General features: G+C 50.7%; 1 protein-coding gene across 2 annotated transcripts in view; it reads left to right on the plus strand.

Moving 5' to 3' along the window:
- LOC101881122 (acid-sensing ion channel 2) overlaps positions 1–18,477 on the plus strand; it is a 400,402-nt gene extending 381,925 nt beyond the window's left edge. For both annotated transcript variants that reach the window (XM_005144733.3, XM_034070324.1), the window contains exons 4-10: positions 10,084–10,234; positions 10,871–10,927; positions 11,470–11,623; positions 12,182–12,273; positions 13,560–13,639; positions 17,578–17,646; positions 17,835–18,477. In XM_005144733.3, coding sequence (XP_005144790.1) covers positions 10,084–10,234; positions 10,871–10,927; positions 11,470–11,623; positions 12,182–12,273; positions 13,560–13,639; positions 17,578–17,646; positions 17,835–17,936 — 705 coding nt within the window. In that variant the 3' untranslated portion in view covers positions 17,937–18,477. The remainder of the gene's footprint in view (positions 1–10,083; positions 10,235–10,870; positions 10,928–11,469; positions 11,624–12,181; positions 12,274–13,559; positions 13,640–17,577; positions 17,647–17,834) is intronic.
- The last annotated feature ends 208 nt before the right edge of the window (positions 18,478–18,685 follow it).

The raw sequence follows: 18,685 nt of genomic DNA on the forward strand, positions 1-18,685 counted from the left end.
CCCTTCCAACTCAAAGCATGCTGTAATTCTGTGGTTCAGCTCTGGCAATTGCTCTGTGCGTTGGGTACCTTCCAACCCACCAAGAACGGATGCTTTTTGCCAAAAAGCTTTCACACTCCAGGGGCATAAAAAGAGATGAAGAGGAGAGTATTTCATTATGTAGAACAGCGTGAATCCTTTCAGGTAACACAGAAATAGTCACATTATTCATTATAAACTGTGGTGGGATGCTCGTGGCTCAGGATTACCCTCCCTGATTCCTGTGGGTGACACATCATCATGGTGTGGATGGATGTGATGTGATGCAGTGTCATTACACCCAAATCTTCATTGGGGGTATGGAAGCAGGCCAGCAGAATGAGTTTTTCCCCCCATCCTGGCCCTGGTGCTTTCATTCCAGCCCTCCTGCCTCATTGCTTCTCTCATTTTCTTCCCTGCTCTTGCATCCACCCTCAAATGAGACATAAATCAAGTTGAGGAAAGCAAGCCCAAGCTGTTGAAGAGTTTGCTTTGACTAAACGTCCGTGGAGATCAGAGCTGCAGTTGTCACACTTTAGCTCAGAGCAACGTGAGGAATTCACCCCCAAATGCATCACCAGGTACCAAAATACACCTGAAGATGCTGTGTTTCAGCAAGCCTGGATGCAGCTCTTCTCTCCTTCATTACGGTGGGCTTGTGTGTAATCACCCAGGAGATGATGAACGTTGTGGGATCCCAGTGGGCGAGCAGAGAAATGTTCCATTGCTCTCGGTTTGTATCTGGTGGGAAGTCTGGTGGGCAGGAGAAAATGAGCAGCTTTATTAGCACACAGGGCTTGCGTTGGGAGTGTAGCAGCCAAGGCAAAGAGCTTTTCAGGTCTGAGGCAGCAGCTGCTGGTGCCCAAAGCAGAAACAGGCTTGAAAAGCCATTGTGGGCTGTTTTCACACCCATTCCCTTGGCATAAGCCCTTCCACTCATCCCCAAGGTCTTCACCTCCCTCTGCAACTGCTTTCTGCTGCCCCAGGGCACCCAGCATTGCTTCCATGGGGCATTCTGCAAGGTAAAGAGGCTGGAGGGCTGGAAAACTGATTAACAAGCATGAGAACTGTTGACAGCAATTACCAGGCATTGAATGCCTTATCCATTGCCTCCTGGGCATCTCAGGGAGCACACTGGGTGAGCCCCATGCCTGTGGCTGCTGTGGGCATACACACTGCAGAACAGCATGGTCTGGATACCAGGGTTAGGGTTACCAGCTCCAGGATTAGGGACAGATATTCCCTATAATGGCTCCAGATGGGAAATGGCAGCTCCTGGCAGAAAGCTTGGAGATGCTGAATTGCCCCAGAGAGCAACTTGCCAAAAGGGACAGAAGAAGTCGGTGTCAGAGCAGAGCATCCCATGTCTTGGCATCACCACCCATTTACCCGGCACTTTGCATGCCCCATAAGCAGGCTGGGGATGTGTTGTGCGTGATGCCGAAGGGGTTTGGCAGCACCTCCTTGAATCAGACTCACTTGGCAGCACAAATGGTAATGGGAACGATTTGTCTTCCTTAAACATCCCTGCTTCAGCAAGATGTGGGAGCGTGGCTGGAAGCTGGAGCCTGCAGCGAGCATCTCAAGGACTTGCTTTTAAGATAGAAATAGCATAAATGCTGGAGACTTTTCAGACAGCTGCTGTAAATCTTCCCCATCCCATTGCCAGCATTAACTATTGCATTATTTCTATTAAAAAATCAGATTTCCTATCCAGAAGACAGGAAGCTGAGAGGGAAAAAAACCACATCCCTCCTGCCAGACAGGGAAGATAGAGAAGATGACAAGAAAAATAGAACTGGGGTTGCTCTTTGCTCAAGCAGGTCCCCTGTTCTGCAGGTTTTCCCATTGTTTTGATGCTGGGAGTGGGAAAGGCACGTTTCTGGTTGGGGCCAGGGCTTCTGTACCTGGTTTAAAGTTGTACCATAGACTGTAAAGGCTTTAAGTGAAGATCCAGAGGTTCTTCAAGCTGCCTGCCTGGAGCAGCCTCAGCTCCATGGGCAATGCTGCCTCCCCCAGTCTCTCCTCTCCATAAAGTCATTTTTCCTACCTAATTACAGCAATTACAGCACATACATGCTTCTGCCTCCTCTAAAGTACCCCATAGGGGCCAGCTGGGCATCACCCACATCTGGGGCAGGTACCTGCTGCTCCTTCACTAAAGCAGAGCATAAGGAAAAGCCCATGAGCAGCACCCAGAGGGCTGAGTCCAGCCAGTTACTGGGGTCCTAAGCCATGAAACATAAATGAAATGACCCTCCAGCTATTCCAGAGGTATAGAAATAGAAGTAGAGACATCTTGCAGCTCAGAGCAGGCTCTGTGTTAGTTAAAAGCACTTCTCAGGTGTGGAACTGAGCAGACTCACCTTGGTGTGATGGTAGATATGCATCGTCTTTGAGACAGGCTTTAATGTGTAGGGGATTGGTTTGTGGCTGGCTTAGAGGCTCCTGGCATTATTTCTGGCTCTGTTGTTATTCCCTTTGCCAGTGCTCCAGTGGAACCCTTTGTCCCCCATCCCAGTCTTGGAAATAAGAGTATTTACTGGGCTTTACTTCCTGATTTCCTGTCTTTCCAGGTATGCAGCCGCTTAGTGCAAGTGAGGGCTTTCATCTTGGTGCCAGAGTGATAAACCCTGGATCTTTATACCCAGAGCTTTCCAAAAGCCCCTTGTCAACAGCAAACTCTGGCTCCGTGATGGTGCGTGATCTCCTTAAATCTCCCTTTAAAATTAGCTGTCAGTCTAAAAAGATGAACAAAATCAGCTTTTCCCTTCCTCCTGCAGTGGCTGAGCCCTCTGCTTCCTGCAGACTGACACTTTTAAGATGCATTTACCAGTTTTGCAACTGCATCATTAATGCAGTAATGATGTCCTGTGGGTTTGCACTCGTAGCATCATAAGAGAGAGTTTACATGCACATTGGTTGTGTGTGCTGAGTCGGCAAAGGCGATGCCAGCGGGAGGTTTCCTCTATCAAACAGGGTTGTTGGGTTGTATAGGTCAAGCTGTTTCTGTGCTGGGCTGAAGGAAGATGCTTTCTGTCTGAAATCTCAGACCGAAGCCATGCCCTGAAGTTTAAGGGGAGCCAGGACAGAGCTCCCTAAAGTGATGTGGGAGGTAGCACAGCAGAAGGAAGCACATAATGGACAGTTGCGATTAAAACAAGAGAGTCCTGATGGAGAAGGGTGGAAAGCATCTCTGGGTTACTTGCTGCAGCAGTAACGGTGCCTGAATGCAATGTGGAAGGAGCCAGAGTGGTTTACATGGACATGCCAAGCCATAGCTGCTGTTTTGGGGGAGTTTCACACCATTTCACATGGGGAGATCCCTATACAGCGAGAGATGCTCCGGCCACACCGAGGAGCGGTTTCCATGGCAATTACTGAGCCTAATGAATAAGGTTTGTTTTCTCATGAATGGGCAAAGCCCTGAGCTGTGCAGGAGCTGGCTTGGGGCACACTGTGCTGTCACCCCCCTGATGGGTCCCGGAGAGGGCAGGACTGCCCCAAGCAGGGCAGTGCCTTCAGCTCCTGCTTCCTTGGCTTCAGAGGCATCCATCTCAATTCTTCCCTTTTCCTGGCTCTTTTGGCTGAGCCTGGTGCTTTAACAAGCCTCTTGTATTGTGCACAGCCCTGGTGAGGCTGCAGCATCCCCCCGCATCAGACCATGGCATCAGGGCTGGGTGGACACACTGGACATTCCATGTCAGAGGGCTGATCCCATTGGGAAAAGATAAATCCCCCCTGGCTTTAGCTCTCCTTTTCCCAGCTGAGTTTACCTCATCTTGGCAGCACCACCCGAGCCTCTCCCATAATGGATGGGATCAGATGATGGTGCTTCCCCAGCTCAGCTGCTCCCCATCGGCACGGCACGTTAGAGAAGATGAAAAGCCCACTAAAAATGGCAATTTCTGCCAACTTGGCAATAAAAATTTAAGAGGCTTCAATTAAGCAACAGGTTCGAAGATGGAACAGTATTGTTTAATAGGGCTCTAGTATGCCTTGGAGACTCATCCCCTCGTAAAGCTTGCACGGGACAGAGAGCATCAGCTACCAACAACTGCAGTGTAATTACAGAGGCAGGAAAAAGGGGCTCAGGGTCTGGCAGTGATCACTCTGAAACCTGCATTTCCCAACAGGGTGTAGGCAGTGGCACTGGAAAACGAGGAGCAATTAAATAGCATTTCCCATGTTTTCTAACCCTTGTGCAGAGCATCTTCTCCTACCTACAGTCTTACACCTCCTCCTAGAGAAACATTAACTCTCTGGTTTCTTTCCCTCAATCCCACACACTCTCCCAGTTGATTTCCTCCAGTATATGGGCAGACTGTGAATTAATTCAAACCACAAGAAGCAGAACTGGCAGGCAGCAGTGGCCAGCCGCAGAGAAAACATCATTGCAATAGGGGGTGGTTCAAAGCAGGAGATGGAAGGAGACAATTGCACGGCTGGTTTTGTAGGGCATTAGAGAGGTTTTGCCTCAAAAACAGCATTAGGAGTGATTCAGCCTGTTGGTAAAAGGATACAAAAGAAAATGGGTTTAGGGGTAATTGATGGAAATGAGTCAGGGCCAGGAACGGTGCATCTGAACGGGCAGGGGTTGGAAAGGGCTCGCTTAGGAAGGTCAGGAAAACATCAGGGATGTAGATGGTGTAATGGTCTGGGTGCTCCTGCCAACCGTATTATATGGGTAAGATGGAAAGCTGCTCACTGAGGACAGGAGAGCTTCAGAGAGTCCAACTCCACCACACAAGCCCCAAATAGGGCACCACTGAGCCCAACAAATCCAGCCAACAGTGCCCAGCAGGATGAGGGGGACACTTTTGATGCTTATAGATGTGCCAAGGAGGGGAGCGGGAGGGAAAGGGCACAGTGTATTGCAATTCAAGAGTGAATTTGCACATGAATGAAGGAGACCACTCATTGAGAGCAGTGCTAGATGTGAGCTTGTGGATGGTCAGTGCAGCAAATGCCAGGAGCATCCATCCAGCGGGTCCTGGGAGCGAACCCGGGATGAGGCTCAGCATTGGTTGCCCTTGACTTTCTGGGGAGCCACAAGTTTCAATATTGCTATTCGATTGGCAGAATTATTTCTACAGAAATAGGGACCCAAAATCATGTTCTTCTGGTGCTGGAAGGGTTAAGCTGTTATCCTTAAAGACAATGACTTCTTTAGTGCTTTTGTGAAGGGAGCAAATGGGAAGGAACAGCACCCAGCAAAAAGAGACAGCAAATAGACAACTTCCAGCATCATTAACTGGGAGATGGTGCCAACCAGCTGTGTCTGGGCTGAGTTTCTTAAGTATTTTACAAGTGCTAAAGCTGCCTGGGATTGAAATTCTATTAACTTGATGTTATTTGATGTCTCATTAAAGAACAGAGGTTTCTGCTTATTGAAGCAAATGCAAACACACCCCATACAGGTTTTGCCTCATTCAGGAGAGGTTTGCATTCCCTCTCCCTAATTGCTGCCTCAGTTTGGTGGCATCAGGCGGGACCCACATGTGGAGGAGGCAGGAGAAGGGCTGAGCTGTAGCAGGATGCAGGATACATCCCCAAAGCTGGATTCATCACAGAGCCCAGCTGAAAAATGAGCTGAAACTGCCCCAGCCTCATGCTGGAAGCATCTCTGCCGTGTTTCCACATTGTCCCTATTACATCAAATTACACATGCAGAAAAAAACAGAGATGCCACTTAAAATAAATGGGCAAAAAAAGACCCCTCCGGCTGCAGGCAGATGTTAGCAGTTATTGGGAGGCTCAGTGCCAGGAGCAGTGTGTCAAGGGCAGCAGCGTGGCCAGGGAAAAGGGCTGTAACAAGGACAGGGCTGTGCTGAACAGCCCCCACCACCCTGACCCACTTCCCCCTTGTTTGCCAAAAGCAGCCCTTCCTTCCCTTGTGTTTCGGGCAAGCAAGATCCATCCCAAGCTTAGGGAGACGAGTCAGTTTGTTCCTCCTCTTTTTGGTACCCTCCAGTTTGTAACGGATCGTGGTAATTCCTAATAGCTGGGATGAAGAGAACTTAAAAGGCATTTCATTAATTAATGAAGTATTAATGATTGTGAAAGTGCTAGGATGGGAGTTTGTCAACCCCAATTAGAGGCTGAAGCTGAATCTCTGTCAGCATGAGACAGTGCAGGGCTGAGGAAGGATGTGTGCCCTTGGGAAGCTGCCACAGCAGCAGAGCAGAGCTGGAGCTCAGCACTGCTTTCCTGTGGGAACCCAGGGCAGGAGCTGTCTTTGCCCCTGCTTTTCTCATTGCTTTTATGCTTCTTTTCCCTTTCTGGCTTCAAAGAAAAGCAGCTTTGGTGATAGCAGAGCAGATGAGAGGGAGCAGCTCAGCATCCTTAGACAGGCTCCACTGGTCCAGCGTCTGAACCCTCTTGCCAACCCCAAATCAGCGGCATCTAGAAGAAGGGGAGGAGATGTCTGTGTGGCTGAAAGGGGGAGGAATCAAATCCAAGTAGTGTCTGTCCCATTCGTGTTGTTTATGTGGCCATGAAGTAATGGTTTAAACTTGAACAGGGGGATTTCAGGCTAGATCTAAGGCAGAAGCTGTTCCCTGGGAGGGTGCTGAGGCCCTGGCACAGGGTGCCCACAGAAGCTGTGGCTGCCCCATCCCTGGCAGTGTTCAATGCACAGGGGCTTGGAGCAGCTGCTCCAGTGGCAGGGGTCCCTTCCCATGGCAGGGGGTTGGAATAATGGTTGTTTCCAGCCTAAACTATTCCATGATTCTATGATCGTGTGTGTTCCTGTTCCTGGGTTGGCTCCTCAGTGTGCTCTTCTGTCAGCCCCATTAGCATCATGGGCAGGAAATTCAGATGTCAAATGGGTAAAATGGGTCTCTCAGGTAGCTCTCTGTGGCCAAGTGCTTTGGATGTCAGGGCTTTGCTTGAGATTGCAGCCCTGTTTGGTGAGGAGGGGGTTAAGGAGGGATGCTCTTATGGATGGAGCATTAACCCCAGGGCTTGCAGGGCACTAGGACTCCTGTGCCAAAGCAGGAAAGGAAACCTCAGTAAGGATGGGGCTGGTCTGCAGGGGAGAAGCCTATGATCCTGCTCCATTGCCCTTCAGGGCAGGAAGCTCTGCAGAAGAGTTTGATCCCTTCGTTTGAGTCTTTCAGTGCAAGGTGCAGTATTTGACAGGTAAAATCCTGCCCAGCTCTGCATCTAGATAATGGCTTCTTGGAAGGATGATGCTGAGCATTTCAGAGGATGCAGCACAGCAGTCCTGGCACTCACCTCATACCTGCAAGTGATGCTGCTGTGGCTCCGAGCACAGGCAGTTACAAACAGCTGCCTTCAGAGCTAACTGGAAATAAAAGGTCAGGACAAGAGTTGTCTTCATCACAGACTTGGTGCACTGGGGCCTGCTCACCAAAACCACCTGGGAAATGCAACAGAAGCTTTCTTGGGACCAGATTATCTTAGGATGCTGAGGGATGTGCCCCCCCTATTCACTGCAGAGCCCTGTCCCTAATGATGTGCTTCACTCTGTGAGAGTTTGCTTCTGATTGCAAATTACAGAGCAGGAGGGAAGCGATGAGCCTTTCAAGCTGTCATTACCATGGAGGATCCAGGTAATAACCCTTGATGAGCCCCTTGGAGAGAGACGAGTTCACTGACTTGCTCTAGGCAGGGAGGGTCTGACCCTGCCACCCCAGGGAGCGTTGTCTCTAAGCTCTTGCCCATAAGGAAGAGGCACAGATTTGCCTGTCACACTTCAAAGGAACCTTTGCTGCTTCACCAAGCCAGTGATGGAGGAGGGAGCACATGGACACCCAGTGCTGGTCCCCCAGATGTGGGAGATGCTTTGGTTACTGCTTGGGGAAATTCCCTTCTGGAAGGAGAAATTGGAGCTTCCCTGGAGTCACTTTTCCATCCCAGATTCCATCCCAGATGTGATGAGGTTTTCTCCAACACAGGAAAAGCTTTTGTACTGCAGAGCAAAACAAACCCAAGAACTCACCCAGTGTTAAATGTGCCAAGAAGCTTTTTCTGTTCATGAGTATCAGTGATGCAGAAAGCAGAGGGAGAGCAAAAGTCTTGGCCTGTGGCAGGGGGGATGTGCTGCATGTTCAAGGAGCTGAAGAGAAGTGAATTACACTTGTACACTTGTGTGTGTGCATGGGGTTGTGTGTGTTTTTCAGCCTGTTCCAGTTTAAACCCATCACCCCTTGTCCTGTTGCTGCAGTCCCTGATGAAGGGTCCCTCTCCAGCATCCTTTTAGCCCCCTTCAGACACTGGAAGCTGCTCTGAGCTCTCCATGCTTTTGGAGAGATGCAAACCAGCTTTGCTTTGTGCTATGGGGTAGTCAGTGCTTGTGGTCCTGGCTACAAACCAGGCTGTAACTCTGTTAATGAAGTTGCATTGATTAGAGTTGTAATTAATCATTCAGCCCATGCACCTCGTGTGGACACGGTGCCAGCTCACAAGCACCGTGGCTCCAACCCAACGCTGGCTGAGCAAAGGAGTGGCTAAGATAAAATATCTGATCATGAATCCATCGTTTTCGGATCCCATCACCTTCATTCAGGCCAAAATTTAAAGGGCTTAAAAGATTTGTGTGTAGCTGTGCTTGAAAGAAAGCTGATACCATCTGAGACCACAATTATTTATTCTCCTTTATCATACAACAGGCAACATATGGGCTCTTTTCTCCACCACGGATGACTAAGTGATGGCATCTGGTACTCTATTATATTGCAAGTGTAAAGCAAATGAGAAAAGATCCCCTTCAAACAGCACTTTGCTATTGTCAGGAAGGCACTCTTGGGATTTTCATTCCAAGGTGCTGCTTTGCTGGCTCTCAAACCCATCCCATTCAGAGCCTGTTTCTGGATGCTGACATTGCTGGCAACCAGGTTTTTTCTCCCTTGATGCTTTGTCTGGTCCCCACAGATGGGATCCCTCCATCACCTGCTGCGTCTTCACACCCCATGTAGGTACGTCTGCTCTTCAGATGGGAGCTGCTGAGCACAGAGATTGTGCCTATCACCCTGAGCAGCTGAACAGCTCCAGCCACTGCTGGTTTTCAAAGCAGCTTGAACAGCCGTGTGGGTTGAGGCAGATTTGGGGAATGCCATTGCTCATGGGGCATGGGGCTCCTCAGGGAGCAGCCTGCACAACCTTAGGTGATGCTGGCTCCTGCATGTACAGCATCCTAGTGCTTTGCCATGCAGAAAAGTTCTTCTTCTAGAAGGGATTACTTATCCAGCCCCACAGGGCAGGGTCACACTCTGAACTCTCCCCAAACTCTCCTTTAGCTTCCAGGTTTCATGCCCCTCCAAGGCAGACTGTTCCCATACCCAACTGTTACCACCACAAGCCATGTTCATTCCAACAGCTCATCCTTCTCTTCCTGCCTGCAATTTAAGCCCATTATGGGTTTTTAGTGACTGAATGGTTCATAAGAGAAATCCTCACACTAGACCATGTTGCCCAAGGCTCTGCCCAACCTGGCCTTGAATACAGCCAGGAATGGAGCATTTGCCACTTCTCTGGACACCCTGTGCCAGTGCCTCAGCACCCTCACAGGGAAGAGCTTCTTCCTTATATCCAACCTGAACTTCCCCTGTTTCAGTTTGAACCCATCACCCCTTGTCCTGTCACTACAGTCCCTAACGAATAGTCCCTCCCCAGCATCCTTGTAGCCCCCTTCAGACACTGGAAGCTGCTCTGAGGTCTCCCTGCAGCTTCTCTTCTCCAGGCTGAGCAGCCCCAACTTTCTCAGCCTGGCTCCATACAGGAGGTGCTCCAGCCCCTGAGCATCCTCGTGGCCTCCTCTGGACTTGTTCCAACAGCTCCAAGTCCTCCTTATGTTAGGGACACTGGAACCCCACACAGTGCTGCAAGTGGGGTCACACGAGAGCAGAGCAGAGGGGCAGGATCAGCTCCTCTCTGCTGCTCACGCTGCTTTTGATGCATCCCAGGATACGGTTGGTTTCAAGGCATCAGTCAAGTTGTGCTCCGGGGGCTCCTCCCTGGCAAGGGGAGGGAGATGCTGTGCCCCATCCTCACTGCCAGTCCCCAGCATCCCCTGACACCCCACTCCTCCCTCTCTTGCAGCTGACGTACCTGCCTCCGCCGTGGGGTGAATGCCGCTCGTCGGATATGGGCTTAGACTTCTTTCCCGTTTACAGCATCACAGCCTGCAGGATCGACTGCGAGACCCGCTACATTGTGGAAAACTGCAACTGCAGAATGGTTCACATGCCAGGTCAGTGCGTGGGGGCAAGGGATGGAGGAGCAGGGACCTCTCACCTCACCCAGCCCATGTAATTCAGTGTTAACAAGCTGGAAGGGGACCATGGGTTAAAGGATGCTTCCCTATGGAAGGAAAGATGCTAATAGCCATTGCAGAATGCCTTGAAATAGAGGCGAGATGTGGCAGAGGGTCATTTGGTTTGCCCTGTTTAGCTGCACTTAACACCCATGGGTGTGATTTCCTCTGTTTGCCAGAAAAGGTCACTGCAGCAGGCAGATAGAATCCCAGCCTGGTTTGGGTTGGAAAGGACCTTAAGATCATCCAGTTCTGACCCCTATCATGGGCAGGGACCCCTTCCACTGGAGTAGCTCCTCCAAGCCCCTGTGTCCAACCTGGCCTTGAGCACTGCCAGGGATGGGGCAGCCACAGCTTCTCTGGGCACCCTGTGCCAGCGCCTCAGCACCCTCACAGGGAACAGCTTCTGCCTTATATCCAACCTGAACTTCCCCTCTTTAAGTTACCTCTGCCACCCATCCCCAACCTGGGTTCCCTTTGCGAAAGGGAGGTCCTTGTGGTCCCCAAAGAGAGCCCAGTGGTCCCCAGCAGCTGTGGCTGATGCCCACTGATGGATGTGTCCTTGCCATGCAGGGGATGCTCCCTTCTGTACCCCGGAGCAGTACAAGGAATGCGCAGAGCCTGCGCTCGGTGAGTACCAAGAGATCTCCCTGGGTACCACGGGTGTCCCAACCTGGGCAGACTTCTAGCAGCCTGTGTCCTCCTGGGTGGCAGGACTGGGGTGATCTGGAGCATCTGATGGGTTTGGATGAGATCCATCTCTATGGGAAGGGCTGGGTGCACCTTGGGATAAAGTTTCTTCTGGTTGAACGCATGGCATCGGCTCCATCAGTGCAGAAACCCTTGGGATAATGGGTACCCCAGGATATGTTGGAGGGGGGCATCTCCAGGTCTGAGTTTGGATCTGGGTTTGGGATGGAGGCACCCATTCTAGGTCTGGATTGAGGGGACTCCATCACCACATGTTCCCTGAGCACGTGCTGGTAACAGAGTGTAGTCTCTAGCAGAAGGCATCTCTCAGACAGTGGGGATGCCCATGCAATGAAGTGGGAGAGAACTGGCCAGGAATGGGTTTCCTGCAGGTCCTTGGGCCCTCTCTGGGTGGCACAACCTCTGCTCCCACAGCTGCTGTATGTCCCTGACTCCATGAGATGTAACTCTGTGATCTCCAGGTTTGCTTGCTGAAAAGGACAGCAATTACTGCATCTGCAGGACACCCTGTAACCTGACAAGGTACAACAAAGAGCTCTCCATGGTCAAGATCCCCAGCAAGACCTCGGCCAAGTACCTGGAGAAGAAGTTCAACAAGTCAGAAAAATACATCTCGTGAGTGTTTGAGAGCACAGATCTCCTTTGCTTGATGGGGAACAGTGTCTGTACACCCTCTTTGGCTGTTTAAACCAGCCTGTGCTAAGTTATGTCCTCCAGGGAGCGTTAGGACCAAACCCTTGAAGAGGTGATGTGTACATTGCTTTATTCTCAGTTGATGTGTTTCCAGACAACTGGATGCTCCTTCCCTGGCCTTGTCTTCACAAGCTCTTTTGGTCCTTTCCCAGCCCTGGCCATGGTATTGTGGAGGCAGCAAGAGTTATTCCATATGAAGCATCCCTTAGACTCTTGCTGTTATCAACTTGAGATCCAGAACTCAGATCCTCAGAGATCCTGAGGAATCATTTTCCATCTTCTGCTAAGGCTGCCAGAATCCTAATGGTGCCCTATGGTCTTGGTCTCCAAGAGGACCAAGTGTCTGTGGATTGCTGAGGACCCCAGGATAAGAACAGTCAGGACAGAGAGGGGAATAAAGCCCCAGTTCCTGTTTCATACCCCGAAGCACACGAGGCTGCTGGTGGCTGATGGGCTGATGCTGTTCTCCTCTTTCTACAGAGAGAATATTCTTGTGCTGGACATATTTTTTGAAGCACTCAACTATGAGACAATTGAGCAGAAGAAAGCCTATGAAGTGGCAGCCTTACTTGGTAAGAGGAGATCAGGGGTTCAATGTGGAGTCTGTGTGAGCCTTTGTTGAAGTCCGTATGTGGTTAAGGGATGGACAGAATGCTCATAGTGCGTTGCCTTGAAAACCACAGCAAGGTCCAGATACCTTCCTGGCCAGTTTTCAACCCCATCTCTTCTTTTCCTTCCAACACCAAGCCATCCCCGGAATGTCCTAGGGTCTACAGCTAGCCCGTGTGTCACCTATGACAGGTTAACATGAGCTGCTCCATCTCTACTTGCTACCAGGGCCCTATTGTTTGGGGCTAAGCAGGTGATGGATGCTCGCTGTGGTGCTCCCATGCTGGAAGTGCAATGTGTGGAGGAGGACAGCTCTTCTGTCATTTACCCATCACCTCTTAGATGCTCCAAATCCATCCTCCTTTCCAGCCCTTCTGCACATGCCATGGGTTCCCTATGAGTGCTGCAGTGAGGAGGAGGAGGCTGGTAATGAAGCCTCTTTAACACAAAGCTCCCTATTTGCATGACTTTGCATGAGCCTTGCTCCCAGGGCACTGCAGGCTTTGGGCAGAGTCTCATCTCCCCCCAGTTCTCATCCCCTTTTGAACCAGCACTTTGCCCCCAAGCACCTTCTTGGGTGCTTTAGTCCTCTTTCTTTTCTCTCTGTCTTGTGGATACCCACAGCAAAGGCCCCATCGCTCCTCCACCCATGGATGCCTTTGCTCTGGGGAGCATCACAGTCAAACCACGGGTGTTCTGCAGCAGAATCCATGAGATTTATCTTCCCAAGCACAGCATCTCATGTCAGCAGTTCCCTTCCCAGCAGATTCCTGGAAGTCTCCTCTCCCCATGCCCTGGAGCACTGCAGCAGAGACACCTCTGCGATGCTCCCCTACAAAGCAGCACATCTCCCTTAACTCTCTTTGACAGGTTTGGGTTTTTTCTCAGCTCCCAGTGACGTTACCTGATTCTGCTCCAGCATCTTTCTCCTTCCCCCACCCAGTCTGGGAATTGGGCTTTGGGATGCCTGGGATGGAGCCTGCTGTCTCACTCTCACAGATGGCTTCCTCAGGTGCCACTGTGCAGCATCACACCCCCATTAGGCTTCCAGCTGATGGCCTCATTAGCAGAAAAACTACTTTGGTGGCAGGCAGCATCCTTCCCGGGATGCTTGGAAGTGTTTCTGGGGTCATTTCCCCACTCTTTGGGGACAGCGGCTCCCAGGGCAGCTGCACTGTGGTTGCATGGATGCCTTGAAGAGCTTCCACCCCAGCAGTAAAACCCATCCACATGTTGTTCTCTCCCCTAGGTGACATTGGAGGCCAGATGGGGCTCTTTATCGGTGCTAGCATCCTCACTATACTAGAGCTCTTCGATTATATATATGAGGTAAGACCTTCCTTATTCCTCTGCCAGGGTGTGCGTTTGCCAGCCTTGACACCAGGCTGGGGTGGTCATGGACCAGGACTCTCCATGCCCAATGTGTGATTATTAAGTTTAATTAATGATACTATATAATTAATGCTTTACAATAGTGCTGTGTAGTCAGTCATGACTATGTAATGGGATGGGGAGATCCCTGCCTCAGGAGGGGCTCTCCTCATGTGGCTGTGCTGCTTCCCCCCCCCCCCCCCAGAGCTTGTACTGCCTGGGATGCTGGCTGGGACCTGCTGCTGCACCCTCCTGACCCCATTCCCAATGGGACTTCTCCCAGCAGCATGTTACCATCTTCTCCTTAAAACACCTTTAATCAATGCTTGAGTCCCAGTCCAGCCATGAGGCAGGAGGAGCAGCAAGTCCAGACCTTGTACCACGGTCAGGGAGTGGAGGAAGCCCAGTCCCTGCTATCTGCTGTCTGCAGCTCTGGAGCAAAGAGCTTTATAGGAAGCACAAAGAGGAGCTCAAGCATGGCCATGTGTCTCCATAGTGGCTGAGAGCATCTGCTCCAGAGGACAGTGAAACCCTCCAATTCCCATTAATAGGAATTAATGCAATAAGTACTCCAGAGAGGATGTTGGTTTCCAGCAGCATCCCTCCTCCTGCCCCCCAGCAGCAGAGTTATGACCCTTGTATATTTTGAGTGTCTTTTTGCCTAAGCAAGTCCCCCAGCATAGGTTAGCATCTCCCAGAGGATTTTGGCTTTCCTATGCCAGGGTGTCAACCCAGGCCTCAGTGGTGCCATGCTGTCATAGCCCCCCTGTGGGCATCACCCCTCCAGCATCCTCTGCCACTGCCCCTGCAAGCGCAGACACAGATTCCAGCTGCTCTCTGCACCTTCCTGCTGTTTGGACTCATTTCTTCACCTAAATGGGCCCCAGTCCAAACTAACCCTTCCTGGAGCATCCTCCCCACTGATTTCCCTTCCCAGTCTCCATTGCAGATGGCTTCGTGTTGGGGGTCAGGCTCATGATTGTGTTTGTGAAAGGGGAAACTGAGGCAGGGAGAAGGCCTGCAGCTGGGTGTGAGCTGCTGAGGAGCATCTGGTTTGCACTGAGGTGACCCCAGGGACCCAAGCACCGATGCGTGTGTCCTGTTTCATAGGAGGGAAGAATGAGCTTATGGCTTGGGATAGTTTCAAAGAGGATGCAAACACCTATGGAGATGGGTTATTCCCAGCAAATTTGGCTCATTCCAGCCCAAGGCCTTTCCCCTTGTCCCTGGGAAAGTGCTTTCTGCTAAGTCAGCCCCTCTCCTCATTGCCCTCATTGTGAGTTCAGTGCAGTGGCTTTGCATCCCTGCACCCAAATATACAACACCTCAGACCTGCAGAGCTCTTTCTCAGCCCCATATTGCAATGGGACCAGGATCCCATGGAATGTTGCAGTCAGGGGTCATTGGTGGCTGTTGCATCCAGGCCAGATGGGTGCACAGGGATGTCGGGCACTCGCAGTCTCTACTCCAAGCTTCATGTTATTAAAGTTGGGATGCTGGCTTTTCGTTTTAAACCCATCACAGTTTAAGTCCCCATCACAGCCCCCCTCCGGGCAGCTCTTAGCACTTGGTGGCATTATTCTGCAATAAAATATATTGGAAATTACAAGCATAAAGCTCATAATGGCTTTGGAGCGCAAACAAAACCTGTGCCTGGGTTTAGATCTCAGCCTGAATGCACACAGTATTTCATTAAAGCCACCTATTCCTGCCTTTCTCTGGGTTCTTTCATAAGAAGATAATAAGGCACCTCACAAAGCTTGGGTTTTTCATCCCTGTTTTACTCCTTTGTTTGACATCTGCTTATAAAACTTGGCAAATAGTTTCCTGTTGGTGTTTTTCTTCTCTTCTTTTGGGGCAAAAATGGCTTAGGAGAGGAGCCTGTCCCCTTGGAGAGGCTGCCTGTGCACACCTGAGGATGCAGCAGCAGGTTCACCCAGTTATGTCCTACACAGGGCATCTTCATGGTCACTCATATTTAACCCACACCAAACAGGGATAAAATGTCTTAAATGATGCATAATCCACATGGTTGAACTAACCTGCTCAGGGTTACATCAAGGCACAGTTCCGTGCACCTAAAACTCATTGAGTTTTCAATCAAAGCCTTTGTAAACCCTGACGTGGTCAGCAAAGGGACATCCTTTTCATGTGGCTTAGCCAAAAGCAGATGAAATAATGACCTTTGAGATGTTGGTTTGCATTGTTCACTCACCTCAGTCCTACTCTTGTTCTGCCACAGGACCAAGTCATGCCCCTGGGCTTACTGGGGTCCTGGATCCCTACCACACATCTCTGCATCCATGCACCCAGCATCCACCTCACTTCCCTGGGAACTGACCCCGTTTTTCACATTTTTAGCTTTCTTCTTTCCTTTTTCTTTTCCTCCAGTGGCAGTTTTTCAGGAAAACACTCACTTTTCAACCTTTCTGGGATTTCCCTTGGAAATACATCCTTCAGCAGCAGTTGCCAGGGAAATAACGTGGCTGTGAAGGGAAACAGCACTCCCAGAGCTGACGTTTCTCAATAGACTCCTAAATACATTTACAAAAATAGAGGTTTGGGTTGGGGTTTTTTCCATGTGAAGAATTCCAGTTTGACCCATGGGGTGGTTTTCTGGGAAAGGTTGTCTCCTTCTCCATAGGATGAACGACCTGGATGAAGGGCTGGAGGAGTGGTCCCACAGCAAGTTTGTGATGATACAAAGCTGGGGACAGTGGCTGATACGGGTCTACAAGGATGCTGGCAAGGGACTCATCATCAGGGACTGTAGAGATAGGACAAGGGGTGATGGGTTCAAGCTGAAAGAGGGGAAGTTCAGGTTGGATCTAAGGAAGACGTTCTTGGTGCTGAGGCACTGGCACAGGGTGCCCAAAGAGGTGATAAATGCTCCATCCCTGGCAGTGTTCAAGGCCAGGTTGGACAGAGCCTTGGGTGCCATGGTTTAGTGTGAGGTGTCCCTGCCCATGGCAGGGGGTTGGAACTGGGTGATCAAAGCTCCTTTGTAACCCAAACCATTGTGTGATTCTATGATACACCTCAAGGGTCTGCTGCCATTCAGCAGGTCCTTGATAGGCTGGAGAATTGAAACCTCAATGAGGTTCAACAAGGACAAGTGCAGGATCCTGCCCCTGAGGAGGAAGAACACCAAGTACAAGCACAGGTTGGGGGTGACCCACTAGAGAGCAGTTCAGCTGAGAAGGACCTGGGAGTGCTGGTGGATGAGGAGCTGATAGGGGGGACAAGAGTACCCTGGGGAGTGTGGCAGCAGCTCAAGGGAGGTGATTCCTCCCCTCTATTGACCCTGGTGAGGCCACATCTGGAGTCCTGTGCCCAGTCCTGGCTCCTCAGGACAGCTAACACAAGAGAGAGGGTCCAGCTGGAGGCCACAAGGATGCTCAGGGATCTGGAGCATCTTATGAGGAGAGATTGCAGGAGTTGGGCCTGTTTAGCCTAAAGAAGAGCAGACTGAGAGAGGATCCCAACAGTACAAATCAGTGTCTCAAAGGAGGTACCAGGAGGATGGTGCCAGACTCTTCTCAGTGGTACCCAGCAACAGGACAAGGAGCAGTGGCCATAAACTAAACCACAAGTTCCACCTCAGCATGAGCAAGAACTTCTTTCCATTGAGGGTGGTTGAGCCCTGGCACAGGCTGCCCATGGGGACTGTGGAGTCTCCCTCTCTGGAGACATTGAAACTCAGCATGGGCACGTTCCTGTGTGACCTGCTCTGGGTGGCCTGGATGATCTCCAGGGGTCCCTTCAACCCCAATGGTCCTGTGAAACCCAGTACATCCCCTGGGCCCTTTGGGTGAGGCTGGTGGATGCCCATGTGGGCAGTCTTTGGGTGTCTCACCTGTTCCTCCCCACCTTAACCCAAGCTCCCTCTTTTGCAGCTGATCAAGGAGAAATTATTAGACCTACTTGGAAAAGAGGAAGAGGAAGGGAGCCATGATGAAAACGTGGTAAGGAGCCCCATTGGGAGACAAGAGGCAGAAGTCACTCGATACGGATGCAGTGTTCGGCCACTGATTGAGTTATTCCCAAAGGATTGATGCCATGGCTCGGATACAGAAAGGAGAGAGCGGTTGGGGAGGGACCGGGAGCATGCGGAGGCTCTGGGATAACCCTGTCCCCCGCTCTCCATCCGCAGAGCACTTGTGACCCCATGCCAAACCATTCGGAATCCATCAGCCACACTGTGACCGTGCCGCTGCAGGCCACCCTGGGAACGCTGGAGGAGATTGCCTGCTGACACCACCCGACCGCTCCACAGTGCCAACACCTAAGGAAGGGAAAACTGCACAGGGAAGCAGGGACCGAGCTCAGGTTTGCCACGGGGGAAAAAAACCTTAAAAACATAATGACAAAAATAGAGTAAAAAATTAAAAAAAAAAGGAAGAAAATCGCTATGCATTAAACCAATAAATATATATATTATATATATACACTCTGCCAAAACCAAGCGAGAGGCGCCTTGGACTTGACTTGTGTTGTCCTTTCCTGTGGGGGGGTTGTCTTCAAGATGTGAAGGCAGCAGCTCCTTTTCGAACTGTACCAAACAAAGAGAGCAGCACCAACCCCAGCCCTGCCATGTCACAAACTGCCACGTGTATAAAGCACTTGCATGCCAGTTCTTTTTACGGCACTATATTCCTATCTGTCTTTATAAGCTCTGTTCCTCTTTACAGTCTCTGATTTTCACTACAAGAAGGAACTCGCGGGCCCAGCCATCCCCTGAAATCACCATTACTAACGTCGTAGGCTGAATTAGAATAAAGAAACAAAAAGTCGCAGCTCTCGGATTCTTCTTCCGTTCTTGTCCTTCGTGTCAGTCTGTGATGAATCTTAAGCTAAGCCGGGTCCCCCCGAGGCTGGGCCACCTCAACGCTACCAGTCACCCCAAGGTGAGCATCCCTGGAGCGGGGACGGACCGGGTGGCTCGTGGTGGATCGTCCCCCCCAGCTGCTGGGTCGTGCTCCTCCATCTGCAGTGCCTGGATAG

Source organism: Melopsittacus undulatus, chromosome 17, assembly GCF_012275295.1.
Source record: "Melopsittacus undulatus isolate bMelUnd1 chromosome 17, bMelUnd1.mat.Z, whole genome shotgun sequence".
In the NCBI taxonomy this organism is placed as follows: Eukaryota; Metazoa; Chordata; class Aves; order Psittaciformes; family Psittaculidae; genus Melopsittacus; species Melopsittacus undulatus.